At 35.0% G+C, this 26762-nt stretch overlaps 2 protein-coding genes and 1 non-coding gene across 5 annotated transcripts; 1 reads left to right on the forward strand and 2 right to left on the reverse strand.

Moving 5' to 3' along the window:
• Positions 1–625: 625 nt before the first annotated feature.
• LOC104107691 (uncharacterized) lies at positions 626–9945 on the forward strand. The gene is made up of 6 exons (XM_009616560.4): positions 626–989; positions 2083–2382; positions 5584–5724; positions 7060–7388; positions 8020–8530; positions 9118–9945. Exons 1-6 carry the CDS (start codon positions 836–838, stop codon positions 9576–9578), a joined length of 1896 nt encoding a protein of 631 aa, XP_009614855.1. The 5' UTR covers positions 626–835; the 3' UTR covers positions 9579–9945.
• A 520-nt stretch (positions 9946–10465) lies between these two features.
• TRNAG-UCC (transfer RNA glycine (anticodon UCC)) lies at positions 10466–10537 on the reverse strand. Its single transcript has one exon. It is a non-coding gene; the product is annotated as a tRNA-Gly (tRNA).
• A 2304-nt stretch (positions 10538–12841) lies between these two features.
• Positions 12842–17494, reverse strand: LOC104107692 (cation/H(+) antiporter 18-like). 3 transcript variants are annotated; one of them, XM_009616561.4, is made up of 4 exons: positions 17198–17494; positions 15902–16114; positions 14351–15352; positions 12842–14267 (listed from the first exon to the last, which is right to left on the reverse strand). In XM_009616561.4, exons 2-4 carry the CDS (start codon positions 16094–16096, stop codon positions 13101–13103), a joined length of 2364 nt encoding a protein of 787 aa, XP_009614856.1. In that variant the 5' UTR covers positions 16097–16114; positions 17198–17494; the 3' UTR covers positions 12842–13100. The 3 variants fall into 3 exon arrangements, with proteins under 3 accessions (XP_009614856.1, XP_009614857.1, XP_009614858.1); XM_009616562.4 differs by having other exon boundaries at positions 15902–16128; XM_009616563.3 differs by having other exon boundaries at positions 17443–17481.
• Between the last annotated feature and the right edge of the window lie 9268 nt (positions 17495–26762).

Below are 26762 nucleotides of genomic sequence, written 5' to 3' on the forward strand. Positions count from 1 at the left end.
CAGGCCACAAACTCAAGCTAAAGTACTGACAGAACTATCTCTAGTGATCAAAATGTCAACTTCTCGCTTTTTGGAAGAATTTGAATGAAGTTTGAAAATTTAGACAAAATTATGAAACTTGGGAGGGTGCGTATGATTCATGATATATAAACATAAATTTTATTTTTAATGATAGTTTGATTTTATATTTACAAAAAGCTTATGTTATGTTTAAGATCAGAAGTTTTCAAAAAATTTTATATTTTAAAATTTCGTGTTTTGTCGAACTATGTCTCATAAATTAAAGGGATTTTTTTTTTTAATTACTAAAAATTATGTGGTCTGAAATGCCGTTGACTTTCAATCTCAGCTTATTGTGATCTGGGTAAATTCGTAAACTCACAAAATATCCAGTTCGAGAAAACCCGCTAACAGACAACACCACAAGCGGGTCGAAGCACCAGCTAATTTCCAACAACGGATAAAGCCACGTGGATACATTTAGTACGACGTGTCAAGTGGATTACGCTGATGCCAACCGCACCCGAATATCCCCACCGACGGAAATGAAACTCAATTCCTCCTTTCCTCATTTTCCCGAAAAGTATAAATACCTCTCATTTCTCAACCCTCAATTTTTTTCCTTGCCCTAGACTCTTTTCCTTCAGCCGCAACATGTTACTCTCAGCTAGAATCCATAAATTCTCTCTTGTTTTTCCTTCAAATCTTCTATTTATCCTTAAAATCAGCTCAAGTTAGCTTTTTTTTCAGCTTAAATTTGTTCAATTCTCAGTCCTTTTGATATGATTGTGTTGAATTTATGTGAGGGTTTTGTTTGGTGGGGTTTGGTGAGGTAATGGAAACTTTGCAGGGTTCTGTTCTGGTGGAGGTGGACGTGTCTAAGCTTATGGGATCGGAAAGCTTCAGCGGCCGTGCTCGTAAATTGGAGAGGTCTTCTGTTGTGACTGCGCCTTCTGTTGATAGGACCAATGATTTAGTCAGTCGAAAAGGTATAATTTCCCTTTTTACATTTTCCGGTCGGATTAACTTATACCTGACACTTTTAAAAGATTTTTAGACTATTTGTAGGTTTCTATTCATGTTTGATATAGAAAGTTATCTGTAATTGATTATTAAGTGATCTGGTCATGTAAAAATTAACTGTTACTAATTGGATTTAAGTTATATAGACTGACAACGTAGTAATACTCAATTTTTTTACACCATCAGTGTAATTTAACTATCACAGTAGGTTACTTACCATTTATTTTAGGTTACCGTTATTAAATAGAGTTACCTCCTATCACCTTAGGATGGACTTAAATATTTTCTATACCGTCAATTCATAGAATTTAAACTCTAAAAAGTTAAACACTTTGGGGTTTAATATGGCTATTTTTTTTCCTTACTAGTAGAACTTGAGCTTGTGATGACTAAAAGCAGAGTTTTCTCATTGTCTCCGTTTTGGGGTAAAAGTTAGCTTTGGTCGTTATGTACAGTCTAGGAAGGTTTAGTGTTAGTTTGTTGCAAGATTTTCTGGATGGGTAGATATTATATTTGCATATTGTGTTGAACTAACTAAGACGGCTAAAACTGTTAGCCTCAAGTTAAGATATTGACGAATTTTTATAAAAAGAATTACGGTTCAGACAGACTGAGGAGGATACCCGGTCTTCATGGGGAATAATTTAGTGTCAGCTTAGTACATTGACCTTTCAGGATTTTGAATGATATTACTATTTGTTAAATTGTTATTAGCTGGGTATGGTCAAGAAAAAAAATTATGAAGTAATCTAATGTATACTATGGTGGAAGTTACTAACTGGTCAATTATGTAGTTCATCACACGGCAGTTGAAATAATTAGTGGAAAGGGTGATTTGCTAGTAATAAGATGTCATATGCGCCTTAGAACATTTTATGTTAATTTCTAATTCTCGGAACCCATTGAGGCAGAGAGCACAGATGCATGTATCTGTTTTATTTTAAGGTAATGTCCAAACCTGGAAACCTGTAAGTTATACTGCTAATGTTGCATTCAGTTTAACATGCTATTTTCCCAATATTATTATCTGAGATGTGATCTGTGCCATTAAAACCTCAGAATTAGCTTTTTGGAGTAAGATGTCCGAGAGTGAATTCTCTGGTCATCAATCCATACATAATGCCGAGGATGCTTCAGAAGACCACAGTTTCAGGAGCATAAATACTAAGCTTCCACTGACACTTGGGTTAGAGGCTACTCAATCACATCGGAATTTTGGGAAGGTGGGCAGAAATAGTAATTCTAATTCTAAGAGATCAAGGATAGTGCAGATGGACGTTTCTGCAAATAAAATTGGTGAAGATGGAAAAGGCTTTAGTACTGAGCTTTCAGCAAATCCTACAAATTGCAAAATTGGAGGTAATGCCCAATATACATGTATATTCTTCATCACGGTTATCCATGTGTTCGTATGAATTGGCTGGACCAGTCTTAATTTTATTTATGGCATCCACTCGCAGATGACACTGGAAATGCCTATGGTCATGTATTTAGTTTTGATTTTTCAAGTCTGTGTAATGGTTTTAATTGTTGTTTCTGAACATCACTACATTCCAATGATGCCTTGTGTAAGTAATGCTTGAAACCTTAAAGAAAGTAACATGTGGTATTAGTTTGAGAAAAATAAGATTCTAGAAGTTCCCCTTTCAAGAAGTGCAAGCAGTCTACTTAGTAAACTAAATATTTTCCCTTTGGTACCTCCGAGGAACCTATTTAAATTACAAGGACATTGGACGCCTTTCCCTCATTTCCTTTATAGGCTCCGCAAAACATTGTTCATTATGAAAGTGATATGCTTCTTTGTCACCTACATCTTTGAAAGCATTGGTGGCTACCCGCTCCTACATAATTCAGAGTATAGAGAGTATAGAACAAACGAACTTCAACTTCACTGTTGGACCAAACTACAACTAGCTATTTATTTTAGTTGTCCCAAAAAAAAAATGAATTGCGAAGTTGCAACCTTATTGTAATATATATGACAGTGTTGCACTCAAGGGTATGGCTTAGCGGTCAATGAAGTTGGAACAAATCTCGAAAGACCAGGATCCAAATCCCAATAGAGGGGAAATGTTAGGCGATTTCTTTCCATCTCTCTAAACCCCGGTGGGTAGAGTTACCCGATACCTATGTTGGTGGGAGGTAGCAGCTACCTGGTAGATTGTCCAAGGCAAAGAAAAATGTAGGGAAACGCCAAGGTCAGTTGGGGTCTTAAGCGCAAATCATAATTAACATGTATATTGTTCAGTGAAGAGAAGCACAAAAAATATAAAATATTTATTAATAGAATCCAAAGTAATAATAAGCACCAAGAAATTTTTTATGAGCATTGAACAATGGAATTGAAAAAACTTCAATTAGGTGAAGTATAGTAAAATCATGGATATCAAATTTAAAACCTTTTTAAATTTTTTATTAAATGCAAAGATATAGTTTTAAGTTTCATTTTTATGTTAACATACTCACCCGTAACATTTTCTTACAATTAATATTGCTTTACGCCTTAGCGTTTTCGTGCATGAGCTGATGCATCCCTAAGCAAAGATACATACATACCTGCTTTGCATCTAGTTTTAGTGCTTAAGCGCGCAAAGGTGCACCTTTAAACCCCCCCCCCCCCCCCCCCCCAAAAAAAAAAAAAAAAAACTGATGTATAAGAAATATAAGAATGGTACATGTAGCTTACTCTAGCCTTCCTTTGCCTTGGATCATGTTTTTAATATTATTTTTTTTATAACCATGGTGTCCGGGCCAGCTTGCGCATCTCGACTAATTCCATGGGATACCTGCCACCTCCCACCAGCAACAGGTACCAGGTAACTCTATCCACCAAGGATTGGATAGATGGGAAGAAATCACCTAGTATTTGCCTCCACTGGGATTTGAACCTGAGACCTCATGGTTTTCACCCACTTCATTGACCACTAGGCCACACCCTTGGGTGCAATCATGTTTTTAATATGGAAAGCTAGATTTCATTGTTCTCCTTTTTCCCCTTTTTTCATATAGAAGATTCAAAAGAGATTTATATCATTTGTATTTAAAATATTTATATTTTAAACAAAGCTCATAATTAATTGTCAGGAGCTTGCCGCAGTTCAGTTGTTTAATTTTTGCTCAAAAGCTACATGCCCCTTACTATCCTAAGCCTGGAAGACCTGTATGGATAAGATTGCTTTTAAAGTAAATGCAGCTTTGATCATCTCAACTGAATGTAACACTTAATTAAAATTACTGTGTGGATAGAATCTAGGATCTTGATGCATCAGGAAAGGCTTGCCAAATGTATTATCACATGGGTAATATCATACATGGAATCCTGTAAAGATTGAATGAGAAGTCCAATCAGCAATCTTTTTTTTTTTTTTTTTTTTTTTGCATTTTCTTTCTTCGGAAGCAACTTCAATTGCGGTTAGCAAATGTGCAAAATGTGCTGAGTTGTATATATGCTGCCATATATTTGACTAATGTTGAAGCTAAATTTATATCTTCTATGACATTAAAGCTAAATCGCTTTTATTTCTAACTAGGTCTATGGTTCTTGTGTTGCCTACTGACTCACTGCTTACCTTTCTACGAAGTACGTTGCTGATCAATCAGCTAAAATATATTGCTGGTTGTATATTTTTGGCTCTTATGGAGTACAGTTAAACCACCAGAACAGAAGCTGCATTACTTGTTTAATAGAAGCTTAAAATGTGATTGTAGTTTAGCTTGTCTAAATGCTTCATGTGCTAAGAAATATTATTTAGATCATTTTGAGTTTTGCTAAACCTTTTAAAGAGTCATAACCAAGCCCAAGGAGTTCAGGCGTATAGTACTAATTAAGCAATTCTCCGTCTTACTTCTATTTTATAAGATATTAAAAGATATTCTGAAAGAGATAAGGTATTAAATGATTAACGAAGTGCCTGCAGGGCCAAGTGGTAAGAGCATAGTGCTTGATGTGTGGGTTAGACGCACGTTACGAGTTCGAACCCTGCCACAAAGAAAAGCTTGGTATTTAGTATTTACACAGAGGAGGGTAGAAGGACGGCGTCCGCGTAGTTTTGAATTCAAGAATTTCTAGAGAGAGAGATTAACAAAGTATTTTGAAGGATGTAACCCATTTTCTCTAATCTCATTGGACCTCCTGTCTGTACTCTATTGAAATTGCCCACTTGTTTGCAAATTGAAAGAATATACTCTCAAAATGTAGATACCCTTTAGCACTTACAATGACAAATATGCAGCAGGGAGTTGGAATCTTCTGCTGATAAGATTAAGCTGATGAAGGGACTGTTTTAATATCTACTTAGATTTTCATGCCATTAACTCTTGAAGGGTGGCGTAATGATTTCCTCTTCAGCTTTCATTCATTCTTTTCAATTTGTTTTTGCGGTAGAAATATCTTTGAACTTATTTAATTTTGGAATGCTTTCTCGAGTTATCTCTTTTGAAGTATGTAAATGTATTAATATATACAGCATTGTGTTTAAGTTTTTGTTTGAATACTTCTAAAATATATAAAATGGTTCTAGTAAAATGATTTATTTGTGGAATCTATTCTAACTTTGTCAGAGAGGACTCAAGTGGTTAAGCAAAGGCAGAATTCTAGTGGCAAGCGAAGCGATAAAAGAAATGGCAAAGTTACTAAAAGTAATTTCTCTTTAAAGAGCTTGGTTGGCTTCGGTTCAGCTACTGGAGGAAGAAACTTTCTTGGTATGTATTATTCTGTTTCTTCCAAATACTTTAGAAGAATTACCATTCCGTGTGTATTCTAGTACTAGGTTTATGACCAAAGAACTTTGTTCCCTTTTGTTTTTTAAATTTAAACCTGCATTCCCAGTTTTTAACTATGAAAAATATAAATCAAACTTTATTTTTTAACCTTCTGTTTTTGCCACTTACTCCTGGCTTCCGCACTTTCCTTTTCCAAGGTCTTACGCTGGTTTCCCTTGATGGTGCACTTGTTTCCCTTTAAGATGTTTACAAACTGAAAACTGTTAACTACAGTTTAATTTCTTCCTCTGTCATTTCTTTTCTTTCGGAATCTTCATATTCTTTAAACATGGTAAATTATCTAGTAACCATGCGCTTTTGTTGCTGAGAGCTGTATATGAGCTGTAAAATTATGGGCTTTGCCATGTAACACCATTTATCCCAAACCAATGCACCGAATTCTTTTCCATCATCTGCAAATTCTTCAATTCAGATGCTAAAGAGTTTCCTTTTGCCTCGCAGCGGTATCACTTCCCTACCATGAATATTCTTTTTTTCGTTGGTGGACTGATTTTTCATGATAACTGTACTATTGACTGAGTAAGGATATAGATGGTTCACTTGGTCATTCTTCATTAAGTCCCAAAAGATGTAAAACATATATTTGATACAGATGTTACTTGATAATCTTTGTCAAATATATCTTTTTAAATACTTTTTGCACATGCATGTTTGTAACACGTTCTTCCAAAGGAAAGATATTTTGCTAAGCATCATTGGTTGGGGCATGTGAATCACCACGTCAATGAAGGCCAAAAATACTTACTACTATAACTTTAATTCGAATCAAATGTTCATTTTGCATAGTCATTTCTGTGAGGAGATATATAAGCCAAAACCTACAAGAAGTCTCAAGTCACGGCAATCTGTTTATACTAGATGTAATTTTATATAAGATATCCTCTAACTACCTAGCCAAGTGAAAGGTTGCACTTTTGCACTAGCACACAGTGTGATATACTTGTTTTATGCAGCTTTTGGACTCAGAATTGTCTAGGTAATAAGTCAGTGCAATGCATCTAATCATGTCAATACAATAGACCTGCATTTCGCAAAATAGCTCGTGTAAAGCATGTCCGCTTTGTGGTACCCTGACATTTAATCCTTGATTTGTACATATTGTTTGATAAAATAGCTAGCTTAAAGTATGTTCTCTCTAGCATTTGCTGTACCCTGGAACTTATTTACATTCTTTGGTCGTTCTTGGTGTTAGCATTCACCAACTGGTTATATACGTAGATGTTCTGAGGAACTGACAAGGGATATCTGATTCAGGAATGTATGGCTTGAAATCTGATGTCATGGATGTCACAAAAGATGTAGATGATCGGCCTTTGAGGGAACTACTCGATGGCAGTTATAAATGTGCACCTTCTCCCAAAGATAAGGGAAACAAAGCTTTAAGTTCAAATGACAGTCTCATGCAGTTGGTTAGAGATGCTAACTCCATGCTTCGACTTCAGAAGTCTGTACAGACGCAGAATTATTCTTGTGTTGATAGCAAAGTTTCTTGTGTCCATGTTTATACCGGCTCTTCTTCAGAAAGTCGAGACAATGGAGACAAGGAAGAGACCAGGATTAATAATCCGTCTTCTTTTAATCAGGTGAGTTTTTGAGGTTTTTTTTTACTGAAACTGAATATTGACAGTCCACTTGGTCAAGCAAGTCTGCTTCATGTCCTAGTATTCTTGATTCTTTTCTTGGTCAAAGTCTGCTTCATGTCCAAGTCTGCTTCTTGATTCTTTTAAACCCCTATTGTGCACTGGATCTGGATGTATGAAAATTGAAAACCATTCTCATCCACGGAACTGAGGCTTGTCAAAACCATAGAAACCAAGATCCTATTATTCTGGTTTGGTAGCATCTATGTAAGTCGTATACTTAAGAATGGAGGAATTACTCCATTTGTTCTAAAAGGAATGGCGGAGCTTGAAGTACGAGGTCAAACCATCTATTTTTGGTATGCATTTGGACATCAATCACTGTATTTTGTTAGATAAAATCTACATATTAGAAGCCTTACAAAAGTACTACAAATCACAATCAATTACAACTATAATTACGAAAAGAATAGTTGAGAAAATTGTAGCCAAACGAGAAACTTTGACGCTTCGAATACCAATGTCATATAAAATGGAACATAGATAGTGTTTCTAGGTTCTATAGGAAAAACAAGAAAATGCCGGTATCTTTAAATGTTCATCGCCCATGTATTTTTCCCTTTTCTTCTCATAGGCACAGGAACATTGTGGCAAGGTCCAAACAGTTGCGACAATGCTTCATGCTCCATCATATACGCCAACGGATGTGTTGGAGCGCCTTGCCCTTGCTCCATCCAAGGATTTAGATTCTTTCCTCATGGACACAGTCAAGCCTGCATCTTCAAGAAATTGTGGTGATCTTCGTCTAAGCAAGCCATCATTTCAGCGAAATGGTTTGCCTCCCTTTCCTTGGTCACATACATACTCTGGGCATCCTAAAACTGTTCCTGATTCAACTAAATTATCTACAAGTAAGACGGTTTGCCAAGGCAGATGGGTGAGAGTGGAAAACACTTTGACTCCTATGAAAGGTTCTACTGGTTTCCTTGTGGAATTGCAATCACTCACTGACAATCACAAACTAGTTCCAACAGGAGCTCAAGTCTCAGAAAATGTAAATGCTTCAACAAACTCTGATAGCCTTACTATGTGTGAAAGGATTTCATCGTCAATTGGAGCCATCAGCACTTCTGAAGTTCCCCCAGGTAATTTTCTCTGTGGCTTGAGTATGGCGGAGTTGCTACATTTTTTGAATGAATATGCAGTTTCTGCTTTCAGCACTCTGCTGGATGGATAAAAGTGTACATTTGTTGTGTGGTCCACGTTTCTCTTGCTTTCTGGTTGTTTGAAGTATCCCAATTTCAATATGATTGTTGCTTAGATGTGCGACTTGTAGGCGCTAACGGAAGAGTTATCCTAATTTGAAATCTATCCATCACAAGTTTCTGGAATGATTTATAATTTATCTGCTATTAGTATGGATAGAGACTTCATATGGGTCAACCTGTATTCTTTGCATTCTTTGAGTTTCTATGGAATATCCATCACATTGCATAAGTTGCTTTATTGATTGCTAGTTTCTATAATAGGTCACCAAGCATCATGTCGAAAGAGTATTAGATCTTGACAAAATCATATTGCATGATATGAAGAAATGATTCAGTATATGCATTGGTGCACATTCTCCATTTGGTTCTCAAGAATGTGTTAAATCTTGTCAAAACTCTATCTCATGTAAGTTGTGCAAGACGTTTTATCCTTGCAAAGCTCATTATATATCTAATGGTAGCAGCTGAATCTCCAAGAATACTGGTTGCTGCTGAGACACTTTGCGAGATTGCGACGCATTCATTGAGGCAGAACACTGAAGAAACAGTCAAGTTGCTGAAAAGACCTTGTCAGAAGGTCATGAAAGCTTGTAAGTTGACTGAGAAATCTGAAAAACAATTCATAGCACCAAAACCAGTGGTGGGATCGAATAATCTGGTTGAAATTGCTGATGGGATACTTCCTTCGAAGAAACTTCGTCTTTCAGTCAACTTTAGAAAACCTGATCGGAAAGGACCAGTACCTTGTTCAGCTCAATCAATAAGATCATCTCCTGTCAAATCTTTTAGGGACTCGGAAGGTTTCAGTACCAGCTTTGTAAATAAACCATGTATGATTCCCCCGTACACAAGGGTGATGGATAAGGCTTGTAGTAGTGAGCAGAAGCTGAGGAAGGTAGCCAATGGAGTGGAACCTAGGAGATGACAGAATGCTGGACTGAGCTCATTATGGTGTTGGGAGCAGACAAGGACCCTCACTGTTTGCATTTGTCTATTCCTTCTAACTGTTATTAGACCTGCAAAATATGTAGGATTTGTATAGCCTGTCTCACTGGAAGAAATGAATGTTGTAGTTTTATGCTGGGTTTTTTTTTTGGGGGGGACCATTGGGCTTGTACCATTACTTGTAAGATGGATGCCAGATACATAGTTTCGGCATTGCCTCAGTGTTGTACATCATTGATGAGGCAATAGTAGAAAAGTTCCCTCTTTAGGCTCTGGTTTTCCGGCCGTTTTTTATGTATGTGTAAATGTATTCATCATATAATATCACTGCGCAGGACATTTTCATACTCTTGTGTTTGTTATAGTTTTTTTATAGGTCAGTCTTATTTTATCTCCTCCGTCTGCTTTTCCTTCTTGGAATAGTTGGTACAGGCAGTGGTTTGCTCAAAGGATGTAACACATTGCTTATGGAAAATATAAATGCTCAATGATTATTTACGTATTAACGTTTTGCTTAAAACCCTTCTCGGTGTTCTCTAACGAATGATCCTTGCAATTTGAAAAGATTGAAAGAAGACTGATAACCCAAACTCAGATAGTCCTCCACACTAAATTTTCAGCAGAAACAAGAAATTTTAGGCCTTTTGAGTCCTCTATGCATGGCTCGGAATGGAATGACAATAACGAACCACCGTCGCTTATGCTTTGCCAGTGTATAGAGCTCTGAGATTATGCTTTGCCAGAGTGTATAGAGCTCTGAGATTATGCTTTGCCTGAGTGTACTATCCCTCGACTCCAAACATTACAAAACAAAAGGAAAAATGACTTCAAATCGCCCAAAAGAAGTTACAAAAAAAAAGAAGCCTGTGCGTCTGCCGGGAGTCGAACCCGGGTCTATTGCTTGGAAGGCAATTATCCTAACCGTTGGACTACAAACGCTTATTGTTTAATGAACTCTAACAAAACTATATAAATATTTTTACAGTTCATTTTCATTTGGTGTGTTTGGAAAGAGTTAGAGGTAGGGGAAAGGAAAGTATTGATACGAATGAGAGATTTGAAAGCAAACGCATGTTGAGTCAAAAGACAAAAACTCAAAACGTCCTTTGTTTATTTTTCCTTTCATGAAAAACCCATTTTTACTGTTGAACTATTCCCAGCAGAAGAATGTGATTATCCTGCTAATTTACATTGTGGATGCACCACTCGATTGTGCTTTCTCTTTTCACAGCCAGTAAAAGCTTAGGAGATTAAGGATCAATCTTATCTAATCTTTTGAACTGATTGTTGTCTAAGCAAACAGAGTACTACAACAACGATGACGACGACCCAGTGAAATTTTACTAGTGGGGTCTAGGAAGGGTAGTGTGTACGCAGACTTTAGAGAGGTTGTTTCCGAAAGACTTTCGACTCAAGAAAACAAAAATAGACAATATCAGTATCATCAATAAAAACCATAGAAAAAATAACATTATGGAAATGAGAAAGTAGATGCAAAGCAAACGCGATAGACATTACATAGACCCGGCACTATCGTAAACGAAGGAGTAGTAAGACACAACATTGCCACTAGGTGACATCGACAAAAACCCTACCAAAGGTATGAAGGTACCGGCGGTTTAACAGATCTCAGATTCCATTCAGTCCCGACGGTTTAACAGATCTCGCAGGAAATCCCAAGTTGGCTATGTCACGTCCATGCTTACTGTTTTTTCAGATTGGGAACTCTAGAAGGAAGGTAATAGCAGTAAATTAGAAAACCCAATATCTCAACCGCCTGCTATTATTCAACAAATTACGGACTGGCTGAAAGACTGTTCATAACTTCTTGACATCAGATCATCTTGGACGTTTACTGATTCTATTCTTCTGGATGCGCTCTACATTCATCAAGCTCGTAAACTCGCAATTGACTCCAAAATCATGTTGATTGCTTCAATGAAAATAAAGAAGCCCTAAAATTACCCATACCTAGACTCATGGTGGAGCTTCATTTCATCCAAATTCTCGACGGACCATTTCAAAATCATCTATACATTTAGAGAAAATAACAAAGTGACAGACTCTTTAGCAAATTTCGGCTGCGATTCTCAGTTTGACTATAGGTTTTCCTCTGCAACTGATCTTCCTCAACAAATTTAGGTTTTTTCTCTAAAAAAAGTGGGCTTATTGAATATCATATTGGTTTGGTTTGGTTTTGTTCACTTTCATTTTATTAGCAGTAATATTTTTGGCTGTCTTGTAGCTCTTTGTGAGCAGGTCTATATACTTTTTTTTATGGGTAAGGTTTTGACATCCTCCCCCTTAACTCCCCGGCGGGGGGCAAATGGAGTATTGACGAAGATGCTTGGGACTGAACACATCCCCCTTTACTTAGTAGGGCTTAGAAACGATGTTGGCAAATGATTGTTGAATATAATTACTCACCTCACAACCCAATTTCTTTTGTGGGGTGTATACCGGCCGAGTTGCTGCCCGGAGGACCTCACAAAGGTACGGAGTAAGGAAGACTCAACTACCTCCTAACCTACAACCCTAATACTCGACCTCCACAACTTGCTATCAAGAGCCATGCCCTCGAAAATCTGAAGCCTTGTCATGTCCTACCTGATCACCTCTCCCCAATACTTCTTAGGCCGTCCTCTGCCTCTTCTCGTGCCCTCCAAAGCCTACCGCTCACACCTCCTTACCGGAGCATCTGGATTTCTCCTTTGTAAACAAAGTACAATGGAAGAATAGTTGGTGGAAGCATCTTCTTTGTTGGTAAGTTAACGGAAGTCCACTTACAGAAATATGAATATTCTGTTCTAACTAAGAAAATGTAACAAGATAACTCCTTTGTCCTTGTACAGTTACCACACCTTATTCATTTTTAATTGTTGGCCGAGTGTAATATGAATAGAGTTCCAAAATATACTTTTCACTTTCTGTTTGAGTAATGTTATGTCCTGTCTTGTCTCATTTGATGTTCGTAACTTATAAAAAAACAGGATAAGTAGTTAATATGAAGGCTTAACTAAGATTTAAGAGGGCTGGCTGCAGAACAGATCAGACACTTCCAATCTTAGACGTAACAACAGGAAAGGATAGATCACCTAAGACAGTTATATCCTAAACTAAATAGCTTAAAGTTTGATTCATAAAAGTGGAAGATAGATGACCCTACTAGATAAAACAACAACTACGGCCTCAGTCCCAAACAAGTAATCTTCACTTCTTCATTTAAGTATTGACACTATTGGATGAAAATACAAAAAAGAGCTCCATTTATGATAAGCAAAATAGCAACCAGAAAAATGTCCTAGTTTTCATACATTGAATTCTTGTAATTTGAAAGTGATAATTACAGCTTGGAGAGATGAAATAGGGCAAAATGTCAAGAATGAAAAACAGTCATTAAAATTCAAAGATCTGGTAGTTGTAGAACCAGATTTGCCAAGGGAGGATCTATCTTAGAGAGAAAATAATGAATCAAGGGCCCCTAGTTCTCTGGCAATGAATCTTAAACCATCTGCTGTGAACTAATTGAATATGACTGATCATAATACTGTTGCACCACCAGGACTGACGCTGTTGTGGAGAACTTTGGTGAAGTCAGAAAACTCCCAATTGGCCCGAGTTCAGGGCAATCAATCCGTTGGCTCAACACAACAGCTACTACCCCATTAGGCATTCGACCGACCACAAACAAACTGCATCGACTGTAATCATGTATGATAGTAATTGTTTCTGACACATTTCTAACATTCTTCTCTTCATATTTAATGGAACTGTCTTTTGATATACTCGTTCTGAAATCAGCAAGAAACTCCTCATCAGCAGAGACTAATGTTGGGCTTACTGTATCTATTCTTACTATCTCTTCTGAGGAATCTGACTCCAATAAGAAGCGAATGACTGTTAACTCGACTCCCGGATGCTCAGCCATACGAGCTCCATAAGCAAGTGCTTCACGATCATCACGGCCCCCAAAAAAGAGAACAGTAATTGAAAAGGAAACATTACTTGCAGATATCTGTGCACTACCACCGAGTCCACGGTCAACAAATATCCCCACTGAACATGAAGCATGTTCAAGAACCCTTTTGTTAACCAAGTGAAAATCAGGTCGAGTTGACTCAAATGAGCCGTCAAGCCTCAGATTCTTGTGATATGGTAAAATTATGATTGCTATATCTTTCCTCTCAGCGGTAATGCAAATATCTTCATGCATATCAGTGAATGATGAGATTGATGTCATTGGCCGCACAGAGACCTGACTTAATTGTTGGAAAGCCTCGAACGCCACAACAACGTGGTTAGCTGACCGCTGACCCTTATTCCAAAAAGGCAAGCCATTATGTCGAGCCTTGTGTACCATTAGGATAGCCGACGGTCTCTCCGAGAACTCCATAAGATGCATTGCATATACGCTAAGCCTTTCTCCCCTCTCAGTCCCACGTGAGGCCTCAAGGAGATTAATGATCGATGGGATATTCCAGGAACTATGGAAGCAGGCAAGTATTCGAAGTTGAGTATTTGGATTTTTCCTTTCCACTCTTCTATGTTTATAGTCACTTTTTCTTGCCTTTTCTGCTGGCTTGTAAACAGCCAAAACCAAAGGTGTGGTGATAAAGGTTGTGAAGAGAGCCATCAAAACCATGATAGCAAAAATCTGATCATTCAACACCTGCATGAGATATAAGAGTAAAATAACTTAAAGCTGAAACAGATTACATTTCACAAAGCAATAAGACACTAGACGAGCATTACCTTTCGATCTTTGCCAATATTAAGGACAATCAGTTCCACTAGTCCCTTACTGTTCATAAGAAATCCAAGAGCAAGAGCCTCTCTTTTGGGAATCCTCCAGAGAAGGGAAACTATAAATGTGCCAACAATCTTTCCCAAGCAAGCTGTAAATATGACAAGAGCTAGCAAACCCCATGATTGTATACCTTGGATTGTAGCGACATTCGTTTTTAGACCACTTGACACAAAGTATAATGGGAGGAAAAGACCAGATACAAGGTCCTCAACTTTTTCAACCAGTACACCTGCAAATGGCCCCTCTTTCGGAACAAGAACTCCAATGACGAAAGCCCCAAACATTGCATGAATCCCAATAATATCAGTGACAAATCCAGCTGCAAGTACAGCAGCTAAAGTACCACATATATACATCTCATCCACAGGTTCACCTTCGTGGCAACGTCGCGACATCCACTTAAAAATTGGTGGCACAATAAGACTGGCACCAATGACGAAACCGCATCCACTGAGGAAAACCCAAAGTGGCACAGCAGGGGATAGATTATCACCAGATAAGGCGATGGCAAGAGCAAGTAAGATCCAAGCTGCCACATCATTAACTGCTGCCGCAGACATGGCCATTCTTCCAACATTAGTAGTTAAAAGTTTCAGCTCGGCCAAAATTCGTGCCAGAACAGGAAATGCAGTTATTGAAAGTGCTACACCCATGAATACAAGAAATGAAGGAGCATTTACACCTTTAGCTATTGTTTCTCGAAGAATGAATGAAGAACCAATTCCCAAAGCAAAAGGAAGACTAATTCCTGCAACAGCAATGCCAAGGACTTTTTTCCCACTCTGACGCAATGACTTTAAATCTAGTTCTAGGCCAACTAGGAACAAAAAGAACAAGAGACCAATGTTTGCCAGTGTGTCTAAGACAGTGATGCTCTTTGGCGGGAATACTGCATTCAAATAGGCTTTGTTACGACCAAGAGCTGATGGTCCCAGCAATATTCCTCCCTGTATATCAGGAAGAGACCGTTAGTTGCTTAAACAGAAAGAACTTCAAGATAGCCTTTAATTTTTCTTGGGGCGGGATAGGATTCAGCTGCAGCAGCTTGCCATTCACAAATCTTTGTCTACAACACTACAACATCCATGACTTTGTAGCATTTGTGTAAATTAATAGAAAAAGTGAAATTGTTCTTTCCTCTTCCAGGAAACGTGCCATGAAAAATAATGAAAGGAAGACTAAAGGATGACATCGCACAAGTTAGTCAGTGAATTCTAATACATTGGAACTAGGAGGGGGGGGGGGGGGGATTTTTCACCAGCAAAGAAAAGCAAGGGAGGAGGAGGAAGACATAGTTTACTTCAGTTCGGATACAGAAAATTAAAAAGAACAAAATAGTTATGGACACATAATTTACTTCAGCTAGGAGAGAAATAAAATGGAAAAGAATAAACCAGTAATGAAATGAACACAATCGGACACTATACTAAGAATTCAGATACCCAATTACAGACAATGAACCAAAGTTTTTCGGATGGCAGGGAAAATCAACTTACAATAATCTCAGCAATTACACGTGGTTGTCGTAGAGGCCGCAGCAAAAAGGCAAGACCTCTTGTGACGACAAGAACTAAACATATCTGTAAAATGGCCAGCGGAAGTGCAAAATCCAGGGGATTGTCGCCTTGAAAAATGCCATTAGACGTGGCCTTCATCGGAGCTGGACAGAGATGTTCCATACCGGATGCCATTCTAGCAAGAAGTTAGTCCTGCAAAAACAATACTGTAAAACAGGTGGGCAATTACACTTGAAATTCCAACTCAAAAGAAGCATATCTTAAGGAAATGAACTGTAAGGACAGGGTAATCTTAAGTAGAATCACGAGACAAAACAAGATTCAGTGTTCCCAAGAGGATGGTTGAGTGGTTAAGCCATTGGAAAAAAAAAATGGAGATACCAAGTTCGACTGCTATAACTAGTGTAAGCCTATCTACCCTAACCTCGGCGGACAGATTTACCTAACACGTGTACTTGTGGGCAGTACTAGGTTGTCAAAAAATGAGTCGAGATGTGCACAAATTGGCATGGATACATATATATACCTATATGTTAGAATTAGAAAAAGGCTCCATAAATTCAATCACCACTAGTCCCTCCAAAACTGGAGCAAGTAATTCTAGCAAGGATGTCATGGAATATCAATTTACTGACACCATTTTAAAGATGATTATTTTTGCAGAAAAATTAATAGTGTGGTGTCTTAAACTTTTTGATATGATGTTTTCTCTATCAAACTAACTTTCCAACCTTTACTCATCTCTTGACAACTTACTACTGACCATAAGGACTCGTGCATAGAAAATGGACCTCTCTTCTAAGTGAAGAAAAAATAATTGTCATAGGGTCCAGTTGCTCATAATCCAACAGAGAAAGAAAAAAAATTGCTCCGACAGTTGTAGTAATTCTTGCAAATTACAAATAATCAAGTAAAGGAATTTCTGAAATCATTTACCATTCTGTTAGTTAATAGTTATCAATGTCCCTAAGCAATTCCACTAGTATGAATAAATTTTTTTTTCTTTACTTAGAAGAGAAGTCCATTTACTATGCACGACCAGTGCAATTTCCTGCTCAGAATTATCAAGAAAATGCACATCAGGAAAATTCCAGTGACCAAGAATCAATAGACAAATTCGATAATGTTAAGGGGAAAAAAGGGACATGATCGATGAGTAATACTGGAATATATATATATATATATATATATATATATATATATATATATATATATATATATATATATATACATGTACACAGAGAGAGAGAGAGAAAAAGAGTGTTTGATGGTTACGAGTCCAGAGCTGTGAAACGGGTCGGGTAAAAAGATCACCCGATTACTCCCTTGTGAAACTCCGTTTTAATTGGTTGCTTCAGAGAATTCCACGAATGGGATGAAGAATCAAAACCAAAATCTGCAACTGAGTCAGAGATAGAAGAGGAGAGTGTTTTTTTCTGTTTTGTTTTCACCTTTCAAGTTTCAAGGAGAGAAGAATTGAAGATATATGTCATAAATAGAAAGGGAAGTAGCTTCAGTACCCTAACAGGTGACGCAACTCCGACACTGAAACTTGAACCTATGCAAGTGCTAAACAATACTCTCCCGTCCCAATTTTTAATGTGGTATATATAATTATTTCGACTTATAATGTGGTAATTTTTAGATATATAAATTTTATTTCAAAAAAATTAAAAATTTATGTTCTAATTCACGATCAAAATTAAAAACTTTAATACTCTCAAATTAAAATGGGACAGAGGGAATATTAATTTATCTTAGAGGATAAATCTATATCTATATTCTATATTATTATAAAAGCATAAATACAATATTGATAGATCAAAATAGCCTTAAATATCTATCACATTAATGTACAAAAACGTAAAAGTATTTTCTCTTGAAAACGTATATCCAATAGGAATCTTAAAAAAAAAAAAAAAAAAAAAAATAGGAATCTTATTGTTCAATCACTTGAAAACATACATCCAATAGGAATCTTATTGGGGTATTATCATTTTTAGCCCGCGCCAAAAATTATTTACATATGGTAGAAGAAAAAGTGTATAAAACTTGTATAATTTTTGTATATAACATACATAATGTATATATATACAAAAAATATATAAATTTTATACATTTTTCGGCTCTTATTTTTACAGCGGCTATACAATGTCATTTTTCCAATCTTATTGTTCAATCACTTGGTATTTGTACAACAGCCTGAGTTTGAGAATGTTTAGGAAATAAATATTAAGTTAGAAGTTTAACCAGGGGCGGATGTAGCATATACTCCGCGGGTTCAACTGAACCCATAACTTTTGACGCGGAGTAAAAGTTTATATGTAAAAAATTATTAAAATTATAAAAATAGTAGAGATGTACCCATAACTTTAAAAATATAATGGGTTCAATGCTAAAAATTTTAAAAGTTGAACCCATAGAGTTTAAATCCTGGATCCGCCTCTGAGTTTATCAGGATAATAGTTCCAAATCTATGTAATTTCTGATTAGAGAGAATGCGCCCACCTTACACGGTAAGAAGGGAGTGAAGAAATTAACGTTTTTGGCTCCAGAAAATTGAATAGCACAAGAGTTATTAATTTCTTCAACCTTCACACTCTGCAACTTCATATGTACACAACTTTTTCTCCTTATGCCTTACAATTGATGCATGTGATCTTCTGCGTCAAATCTTCTCTAAATGTATTTTTTCTTTTAATAAACTAAGTTGATGATTTTGCAAAAGTTCTGATGGTTTATTTGGCTGCTGAAGAGTAGTAGTTAAGATATTTGTTGAAATTAGTTTTAAGCTTAAAAAATTGTTTTCTTAAATTCTTTTATGAAAGTCGACGTACTTACTTTTATGCTTGCTTTATTGTACTGAAGAAAACTGTAAGAACATATAAAGAGTAGTCAATAATTCTTTGGATGAGTCAAGCTATATAGAAGTTTGGGGTACTGCTCTGTAGTCTGTACAATCAATGCTCTAAAGTATGGGTGACAAGTGGGCCGGTCCAGAACTGCGGCCCGGTTTTAGTGGGCCTGAGACGGTTTCGTGGGCCGCTCCTATGATTTGGGTCCGTCAAACCAGGGATCGTTTAGCCTGCCAGGAACCGGGACCCGATCGGTTCCTTAACGGGCCAAACGGTCCCAACGGCTTTTTTTAAAAAAAATATAGTCGTTGGGCTGTCAAAAATAGCCGTTGGCTTTTTATAAAATAGCTATTTAACCCCCCAAACTTTGTTTTAATCCCAAACTTTTTATAATTACACTTTTTTCCTATTTTCAACTATAAATACCTCATCATTCTTTCATTTTTTCTTACAAAATCATCAATCTATCACAATCTCTCTCTAATTTTCTTCTATAATTGCTACTATTGTTTACTTTATTGTTACTAAGTGTATAGTATATAAGCTATATAAGCTATATATACATCAATATATATATATATATATATATATATATATATATACTTTTTAGTAGTAACATGAAATGACCAAAGTATGGTACTTTTTAGCTAGTATAAATATGGAATGATAGAAGATCAAGTTTTAGCTCAACTCAGTTTTAGTTGAAACTGTAATTTGAGTTGAGCTAAAACTTGATCTTCTATCATTGATGTATATATAGCTTATCGAATATAGCTATATATATATATATATATATATATATTATACATTTAATATATATACTATACTATATATACATCTTATATATAGTATATAATATGTATATATAGCTTATCGAATATAGCTTATTACACACACACACACACACACACACACACACACACACACACACACACACATATATATATATATATATATATATATATATATATATATATATATATATAAGCCATTAAGGAGAGTACGGACAGTCTCATTCTGGTTGGTAAATCTACCGTTGAAGTGTTCTAATATAGTAAGAATAAGAGTATACACATCATCTTCTCTATTTGCCACTAGGGCCATTCCTAAGTTATCAACTCATTTTGGAAAATACCAAAATGTTATCGATATAAACAATGATGAAGTCTAGATAGGGGTTGAAAATATCATTCATAATTTTTTGGAATTCTGAAGGGGCATTCTTCAAACCAAAAGGTATAACATTCCATTCATATTGCCCAAATGGAACATTAAAAGCAGTTCTATAAGTATGCTCTTTAAATATTTGAATTTGCCAATATCCAGATTTTAAATCGAATTTTGAAAATATATTGGCATCATATAAACTAGACAATAAATCTCTTTTATTAGGAATAGGATACCTAACCCACTTCAAATATTTATTCAAGAGTTTATAATTAATGACTAATCTAGGAACACCACGTTCCTTTTCAGCTGCGTTATTAACATAAAAAGCTGTACAAGACCAAGGAGATTTTGAGGGTTTTATCAAACCCTTTTGTAGCAAGTTATCAATCTCTTTTTTGCAAAATTCTACTAATTCTGCGTTCATCTGACAAGGTCGAGATTTAGTAGGAATATCATCCTCAGAGAAATTGTCTTCATATGGAAGAGTGACAATATGCTTTTTTCGATTCCAAAAAGCACTTGGATGCTCAACACAAATATCAATAGCAATTTGCTCGGAAATCAATTTGATTTTTTCTGTACTTTAGTAGAATTCAAAGTATCAAATATATTCATACTAAACAATTCTAATTGTAAAGAATCAACATGTTTTTGCTTCATATCAATTAAAGCATTAATATTTCTAGTTACTGGATCTGTAACAAAAGTATAACTTATTTCTTTATCCTTATAAGTAGCAGTAAAACCTTTCGAGTCTATGCTAGTAAAAGGATAAATGGCGTTAATAAACGGTGTTCCAAGTATAATAGGAGGGTACAATTGGTTTTTAACCAAGAAAAAGAAGTGAGGAATACAGACTTTATTCTGACAGATACCCGTATTAGGAAGCTTATACTTTATATCTAAAGCATGTCCGGATGCAGATCTAACCATATGAGTAGTTTTTTAAAAATATTTTATAGGTATTAAACCTTCTTGAATGCAGCTAACATCTGCTCCACTATCAATCATGGCAATGTTTGTAATAGAAAAACTATTATCAATGAGAATAGTACATTTGATATACCATTTATGAGCAGTAATAATTTGCATTATTCCTAAAAACATATCATGTTTAGGATTAAAACTAATAGGTTTTTCTTCAATATCAATTTCAGAAATACCTTTGTTTTTATCATTAGATTTCTCAGCTGGAGAATTGATTTTCTCAATTTGAGTAATCCTATGATCACAAATCATTTGATTTTGTTTAAGAGATTTAATCTCTCGCTTCAAGTTTTCAACTTCAATTTTTAAATCATCGAAAGAAGAATCTCTTGCTGGAGTTGCATTTTTGTTCAACAAACGGTTATTAACCTCAAGTAAAGAATAAGGTGGAGAATATTCAAATTCTTTTTCAAAAGGTTTTGCAACACTAGAACTTGAATTAGAACTTGAACTAGTAGCTAAATTAATAATTTTTTCACGAAATTTTTCATCAGTAACTTCTTTTAAAAGTTCTATTACATTATCGGATGTAATAGTTTTCATATTCAAATTTTCAAATTGTGATTGTAATTTATAAAATTCATCATCACAAGCACACGTATCACCTTTGCAAGTTGTACAAGTATTATCAATATTTTTATCACTATCAGATAAATCAAGTAAATCTATTTCAGCTTCGGATTCTGACTTAGAATAATAATTTGATTCTGATCCAGAAGTGTATAACAAACTATAAACCTTATCACGTAACTCATCGTCTAATCCTAAGGTTTTCAGCTTTTGAAACTTACAATTCGGATCTATATGGCCAAATTTATCACACTTATAACACTTAATGTCAGCTAGGTCTCTCTTAGACCTATTTTTGGTAAATCTAGTAGCCTTACGATGGGCTTTCTTAGCTTCTCGTTCTTCTTTGGATCTATATCTAGATCTATTTCTCCTACCAGGACTGTCTTGGTTGGGGTATCTATGATACTTATGTTTCTTTTTCTTATGAGTAGAAGTCTCGGGTATACCGAACTGAGTACAAAAATCTTCTAACTGGGATTTTTCCTTAAGCTTACCCATTTTAAGCTGTCTGGGCAATCTTAATTTATTGCACAAGTTTAATCCTTCCTGTGTGCAGATTCCTATCAACTTACCATAGGTATAGTCTCTGTATGAAATTTCACCATAACTACCTCTTAGAATCTTTCTAACTCTTTCAGCAAATAAAGAGAGAAGGCCATCTATGAACTTCGCTTTCCAATGTTCAAGCTTATTTTCTAGTAGTTCCATCACTCTACTCATAAAAGTATTTTTATACCATCTAAACTCACTTAAGGTCTTACATCTAAGGCCATTAAGGAGAGTACGAACAGTCTCATTCTGGTTGGTAAATCTACCGTTGAAGTGTTCTAATATAGTAAGAATAAGAGTATACATAACATCTTTTCTATTTGCCACTAGGGCCATTCCTAAGTTATCAACTCCTTCATCAGTGGCTTGAGCATTAATAATCATTGCTCTATCTTCGATAGTCAGATAATTGTCCCACCAGCCACGAAGTTGGCCAGTAAAACCTGCAACAATCATTCTGCAAATATTTCTATCTGTATTTTTTACACTTTTACAGATAGTTGCATACATAAGCATTCTATGTACAAGAATAGTCAATTGTCTATCAGTTAATCCATCAAGATTCCATTCGTAAATTTCGGAACCACTGTAAGACGTATTAGTCTGATTCCAATCACATTCCTCTATTAAAATATCTTGAGGAGTTGGACGATTGTAATAATAAGTTTGCATTCTGGGTTTATCAGTGTATCTACTATCTGCAAACTTACTATTTTTTTTAGGGTAACTTCTGAGTTTATTAAACTCTGACAAAATATCCTTTTTATAGTCAAAAGTAGTATCTAATTTATCAGTAAAATCTTTTGATAAATCAATGGGTTTGATATTCAAACCGGATAACTTTTTATCAAGAAGTTCTTCTAAATCATTTAAAGATTTAAATTTAAAATCCTGAATCTCAGGAGGTCTTTGAATATGAGTAGAAACAATTTGAGGTTCTGATTTGCTTCCTGAAGTAGAGACAATATCAATTCTTTTCTTGCTAGTACTCATTTCTTTTATCAAAACTGTTAAATCATCAAGTTTTTTATCAAGAAAACTAATCTGTTCTCCCAGAACTTTAACATATAAGCCCAAATAATTATTTTGAGAAATTAATTTATTAATTTCTGCGATGCTGACTACAGCAACATCTTCATCAATAAATTTTTAAAATGCAGTGAAAGTAATTCCTGTATTTTTAGGTAACGCTTCAAGTTTTCAACTTCAATTTTTAAATCATCGAAAGAAGAATCTCTTAAACAAAATCAAATGATTTGTGATCATAGGATTACTCAGATTGAGAAAATCAATTCTCCAGCTGAGAAATCTAATGATAAAAATAAAGGTATTTCTGAAATTGATATTGAAGAAAAACCTATTAGTTTTAATCCTAAACATGATATGTTTTTAGGAATGATGCAAATTATTACTGCTCATAAATGGTATATCAAATGTACTATTCTCTGTGATAATAGTTTTTCTATTACAAACATTGCCATGATTGATAGTGGAGCAGATGTTAGCTGCATTCAAGAAGGTTTAATACCTACAAAATATTTTTAAAAAACTACTCATATGGTTAGATCTGCATCCGGACATGCTTTAGATATAAAGTATAAGCTTCCTAATACGGGTGTCTGTCAGAATAAAGTCTGTATTTCTCACTTCTTTTTCTTGGTTAAAAACCAGTTGTACCCTCCTATTATACTTGAAACATCGTTTATTAACGCCATTTATCCTTTTACTAGCATAGATTCGAAAGATTTTACTGCTACTTATAAGGATAAAGAAATAAATTATACTTTTATTACAGATCCAGTAACTAGAGATATTAATGCTTTAGTTGATATGAAGCAAAAACATGTTGATTCTTTACAATTAGAATTGTTTAGTATGAATATATTTGATACTTTGAATTCTACTAAAGTACAGGAAAAAATTAAATTAATTTCCGAGCAAATTGCTATTGATATTCGTGCTGAGCATCCAAGTGCTTTTTGGAATCGAAAAAATCATATTGTCACTCTTCCATATGAAGACAATTTCTCTGAGGATGATATTCCTACTAAATCTTGACCTTGTCAAATGAACGCAGAATTAGTAGAATTTTGCAAAAAAGAGATTGATAGCTTGCTACAAAAGGGTTTGATATAACCCTCAAAATCTCCTTGGTCTTGTAAAGCTTTTTATGTTAATAACGCAGCTGAAAAGGAACGTGGTGTTCCTAGATTAGTCATTAATTATAAACCCTTGAATAAATATTTGAAGTGGGTTAGGTATCCTATTCCTAATAAAAGAGATTTATTGTCTGGATTATATGATGCCAATATATTTTTATTTTAATATATAAGCCCAAATAATTATTTTGAGAAATTAATTTATTAATTTCTGCGATGCTGACTGCAACAACATCTTCATCAATAAATTTTTGAAATGCAGTAAAAGTAATACCTGTATTATTAGGTAAAACAAAAGGTGCTTGAAGAGGGTAAATGGCTTTAGTAATATTGCCACTCCCGTCTTTATAAGATTTTTCTAAAACTTTTATAAAAAGTAGTAAATATGTGGTTATAAACCAATGAACAAAGTACATAATTTGATTATGTAAAGCACAAGTTTCATTAAATTCTTGAGAAATATTGTTTAAATCCTCTTTACTATAAGTATCAAAAAATTAAGTTTTAAACCGGTTCCATTTTTTACTGATTTTTTTTTTGAATATAACCTCTAGCTTGTGACCCTGGACTAAAATCAATTTGGTGTGGGATCATTTAAACATTATCTGGGTCAAAATCCATCTCGGACGCAGTAGGAATATCCTTATCAGAAATATTATCATTATCCTGAATAATATTTGTCTTGGGGTTAATCTTAACCCTTTCAACAGGTTTATCACCTATTTTAATAGAAATTGTGTATAGAGATGCAGCACGATTTCTAGCTGGTCCATAGACTGGTTCAACAGGAGAAATGTGTTGAATATCAGGCAACAGTCTACGACTAGTAAAAGAATGAATATTATAATTAGAACTAATAGTAGGTAACAATCTATTATTAGAAAATGACTGTCTACTATAAGTGAAACTATTATCGTCAAACTGAATGCAAATCCTACTATCCGGATTTTGAGTAACATGAGAATACTCAGTATTACTAACAGCATCAGTTATCTGACTGGGGGATATAACCGAATTCAAAGTCCATGTAGTTGGAAAATTAATTTCCTCCCACTTAATAGGTCTCCTCGTGGTGACCTTAGACTTTGCAAAATTCGTTTCCACTAGAATAGTTTGATCAGATATATCATATAATTTACATCTAGGGTTTAACATAGATAGTAATTTAAAATAAATCCTATATGATAAACATATCAGTTCAGATCCAGGTGCATAATTATAACCATGCGTTTTCACATTTAATGTCAAAGCATCAAGTATATTAACATCAGATAGAGATAATTGGAGATTGGGTTGAGTATTAAAATATACTGGGCCGTAGGCAATAGTAGATTCAATAGAACCCATCAGAGACTGTCTAAAATTCAGATTTCTGGCGTCTCTGAGAGCAGCCAAAAACGTCTCTGGTAACCCTTTAAGGGTTAATGGTTTAAAAGCAATTTGAACCATACCAATATGCAGATAATTATATTGGTTTCTATAAACATCTACATCATGCTTGTTTAACAAACGAATAGTCTGTTCAGACGAATTTAAAGCTAAAGATTGCTCAGTTGTTTTAACAAGTTGTTAAGAAGAGAGTTTATCAAACCATCCATAATCATATATATATATATATATATATATATATATATATATATATATATATATATAATATATATATACATCTTATATACTATATATATTCGATATTAAATATTGAGTATTAAAATTTAGAATGTTAAATAAAATTTAGGTCACAATTCTATAATAAAATTTACAAAGAATTGCCTTAGATATTTTTTTTAATATCCCTTTGTCTCTAATATCTATTTAATTTTTTTAAAAAAAACATATATATGTTGGGCCCACTTAGTCCGTTTAGCCCGGGACCAAACGGTCCCGGTCCCGACCGGTCCTTATAAAAAGCTCGTTTAGACCGGGCCTGTTTAATTTGGGACCGGTCCGGGACCGGGCCAGGGACCGTTTGGACCGGCCCACTTGGCCCGTTTAGGCCCGAGATCGGCTCACTTGCCAGCCCTACTCTAAACTGTCTTTTTGGTGCATTAAGGAATAATGCTCGTATATTGATTTAAATCAAATGTATAAATATGGTATATATTTAACCTTGTTTATTACTCTCTCCGTTCACTTTTACTTGTCCACTATACTAAAAATATATTTTTATTTTTACTTGTTCACTATACTAAATCAAGAGAAAGACAATCTTTTTTTCCTGTTTTATCCTTATCGTTAATTACTCATTTTTAAACTTATTTCCTAGACTATCATTATTAGGGGTTGTATGGTAAAAATACATACTATATTTATTATTTCTTAAGGGGCGTGAAAAGTCCAAAGTTGACAAGTAAAAGTGAACGGAGGGAGTATTAGAGTGCGAAATACGCAAAATAGTAAGGAGAAACCCCAGAAACGTACAAATACCAAAACATTAAACAAAAAGATCAATTACGGTAACAAATATGTTGATTAGGATACACACATTGTGTTACATATTGTTTAACTTTTTCCATTTATTGAAAAAGACTAATGGCTGAACCTGAAAAT

This window comes from Nicotiana tomentosiformis, chromosome 12, assembly GCF_000390325.3.
Source record: "Nicotiana tomentosiformis chromosome 12, ASM39032v3, whole genome shotgun sequence".
In the NCBI taxonomy this organism is placed as follows: Eukaryota; Viridiplantae; Streptophyta; class Magnoliopsida; order Solanales; family Solanaceae; genus Nicotiana; species Nicotiana tomentosiformis.

Excerpts from the sequence above, each read along its gene's own strand:
- LOC104107691 (XM_009616560.4), top strand. The coding sequence starts at position 836 with ATGGAAACTTTGCAGGGTTCTGTTCTGGTGGAGGTGGACGTGTCTAAG. Across the intron at positions 5,725-7,059 it reads TGGAGGAAGAAACTTTCTTG|GAATGTATGGCTTGAAATCT; the intron begins GTATGTATTATT and ends TATCTGATTCAG. Across the intron at positions 7,389-8,019 it reads ATCCGTCTTCTTTTAATCAG|GCACAGGAACATTGTGGCAA; the intron begins GTGAGTTTTTGA and ends TTCTTCTCATAG.
- LOC104107692 (XM_009616561.4), bottom strand. The coding sequence starts at position 16,096 with ATGGCATCCGGTATGGAACATCTCTGTCCAGCTCCGATGAAGGCCACG. Across the intron at positions 15,353-15,901 it reads GTGTAATTGCTGAGATTATT|GGAGGAATATTGCTGGGACC; the intron begins GTAAGTTGATTT and ends CCTGATATACAG. Across the intron at positions 14,268-14,350 it reads ATATTGGCAAAGATCGAAAG|GTGTTGAATGATCAGATTTT; the intron begins GTAATGCTCGTC and ends TATCTCATGCAG.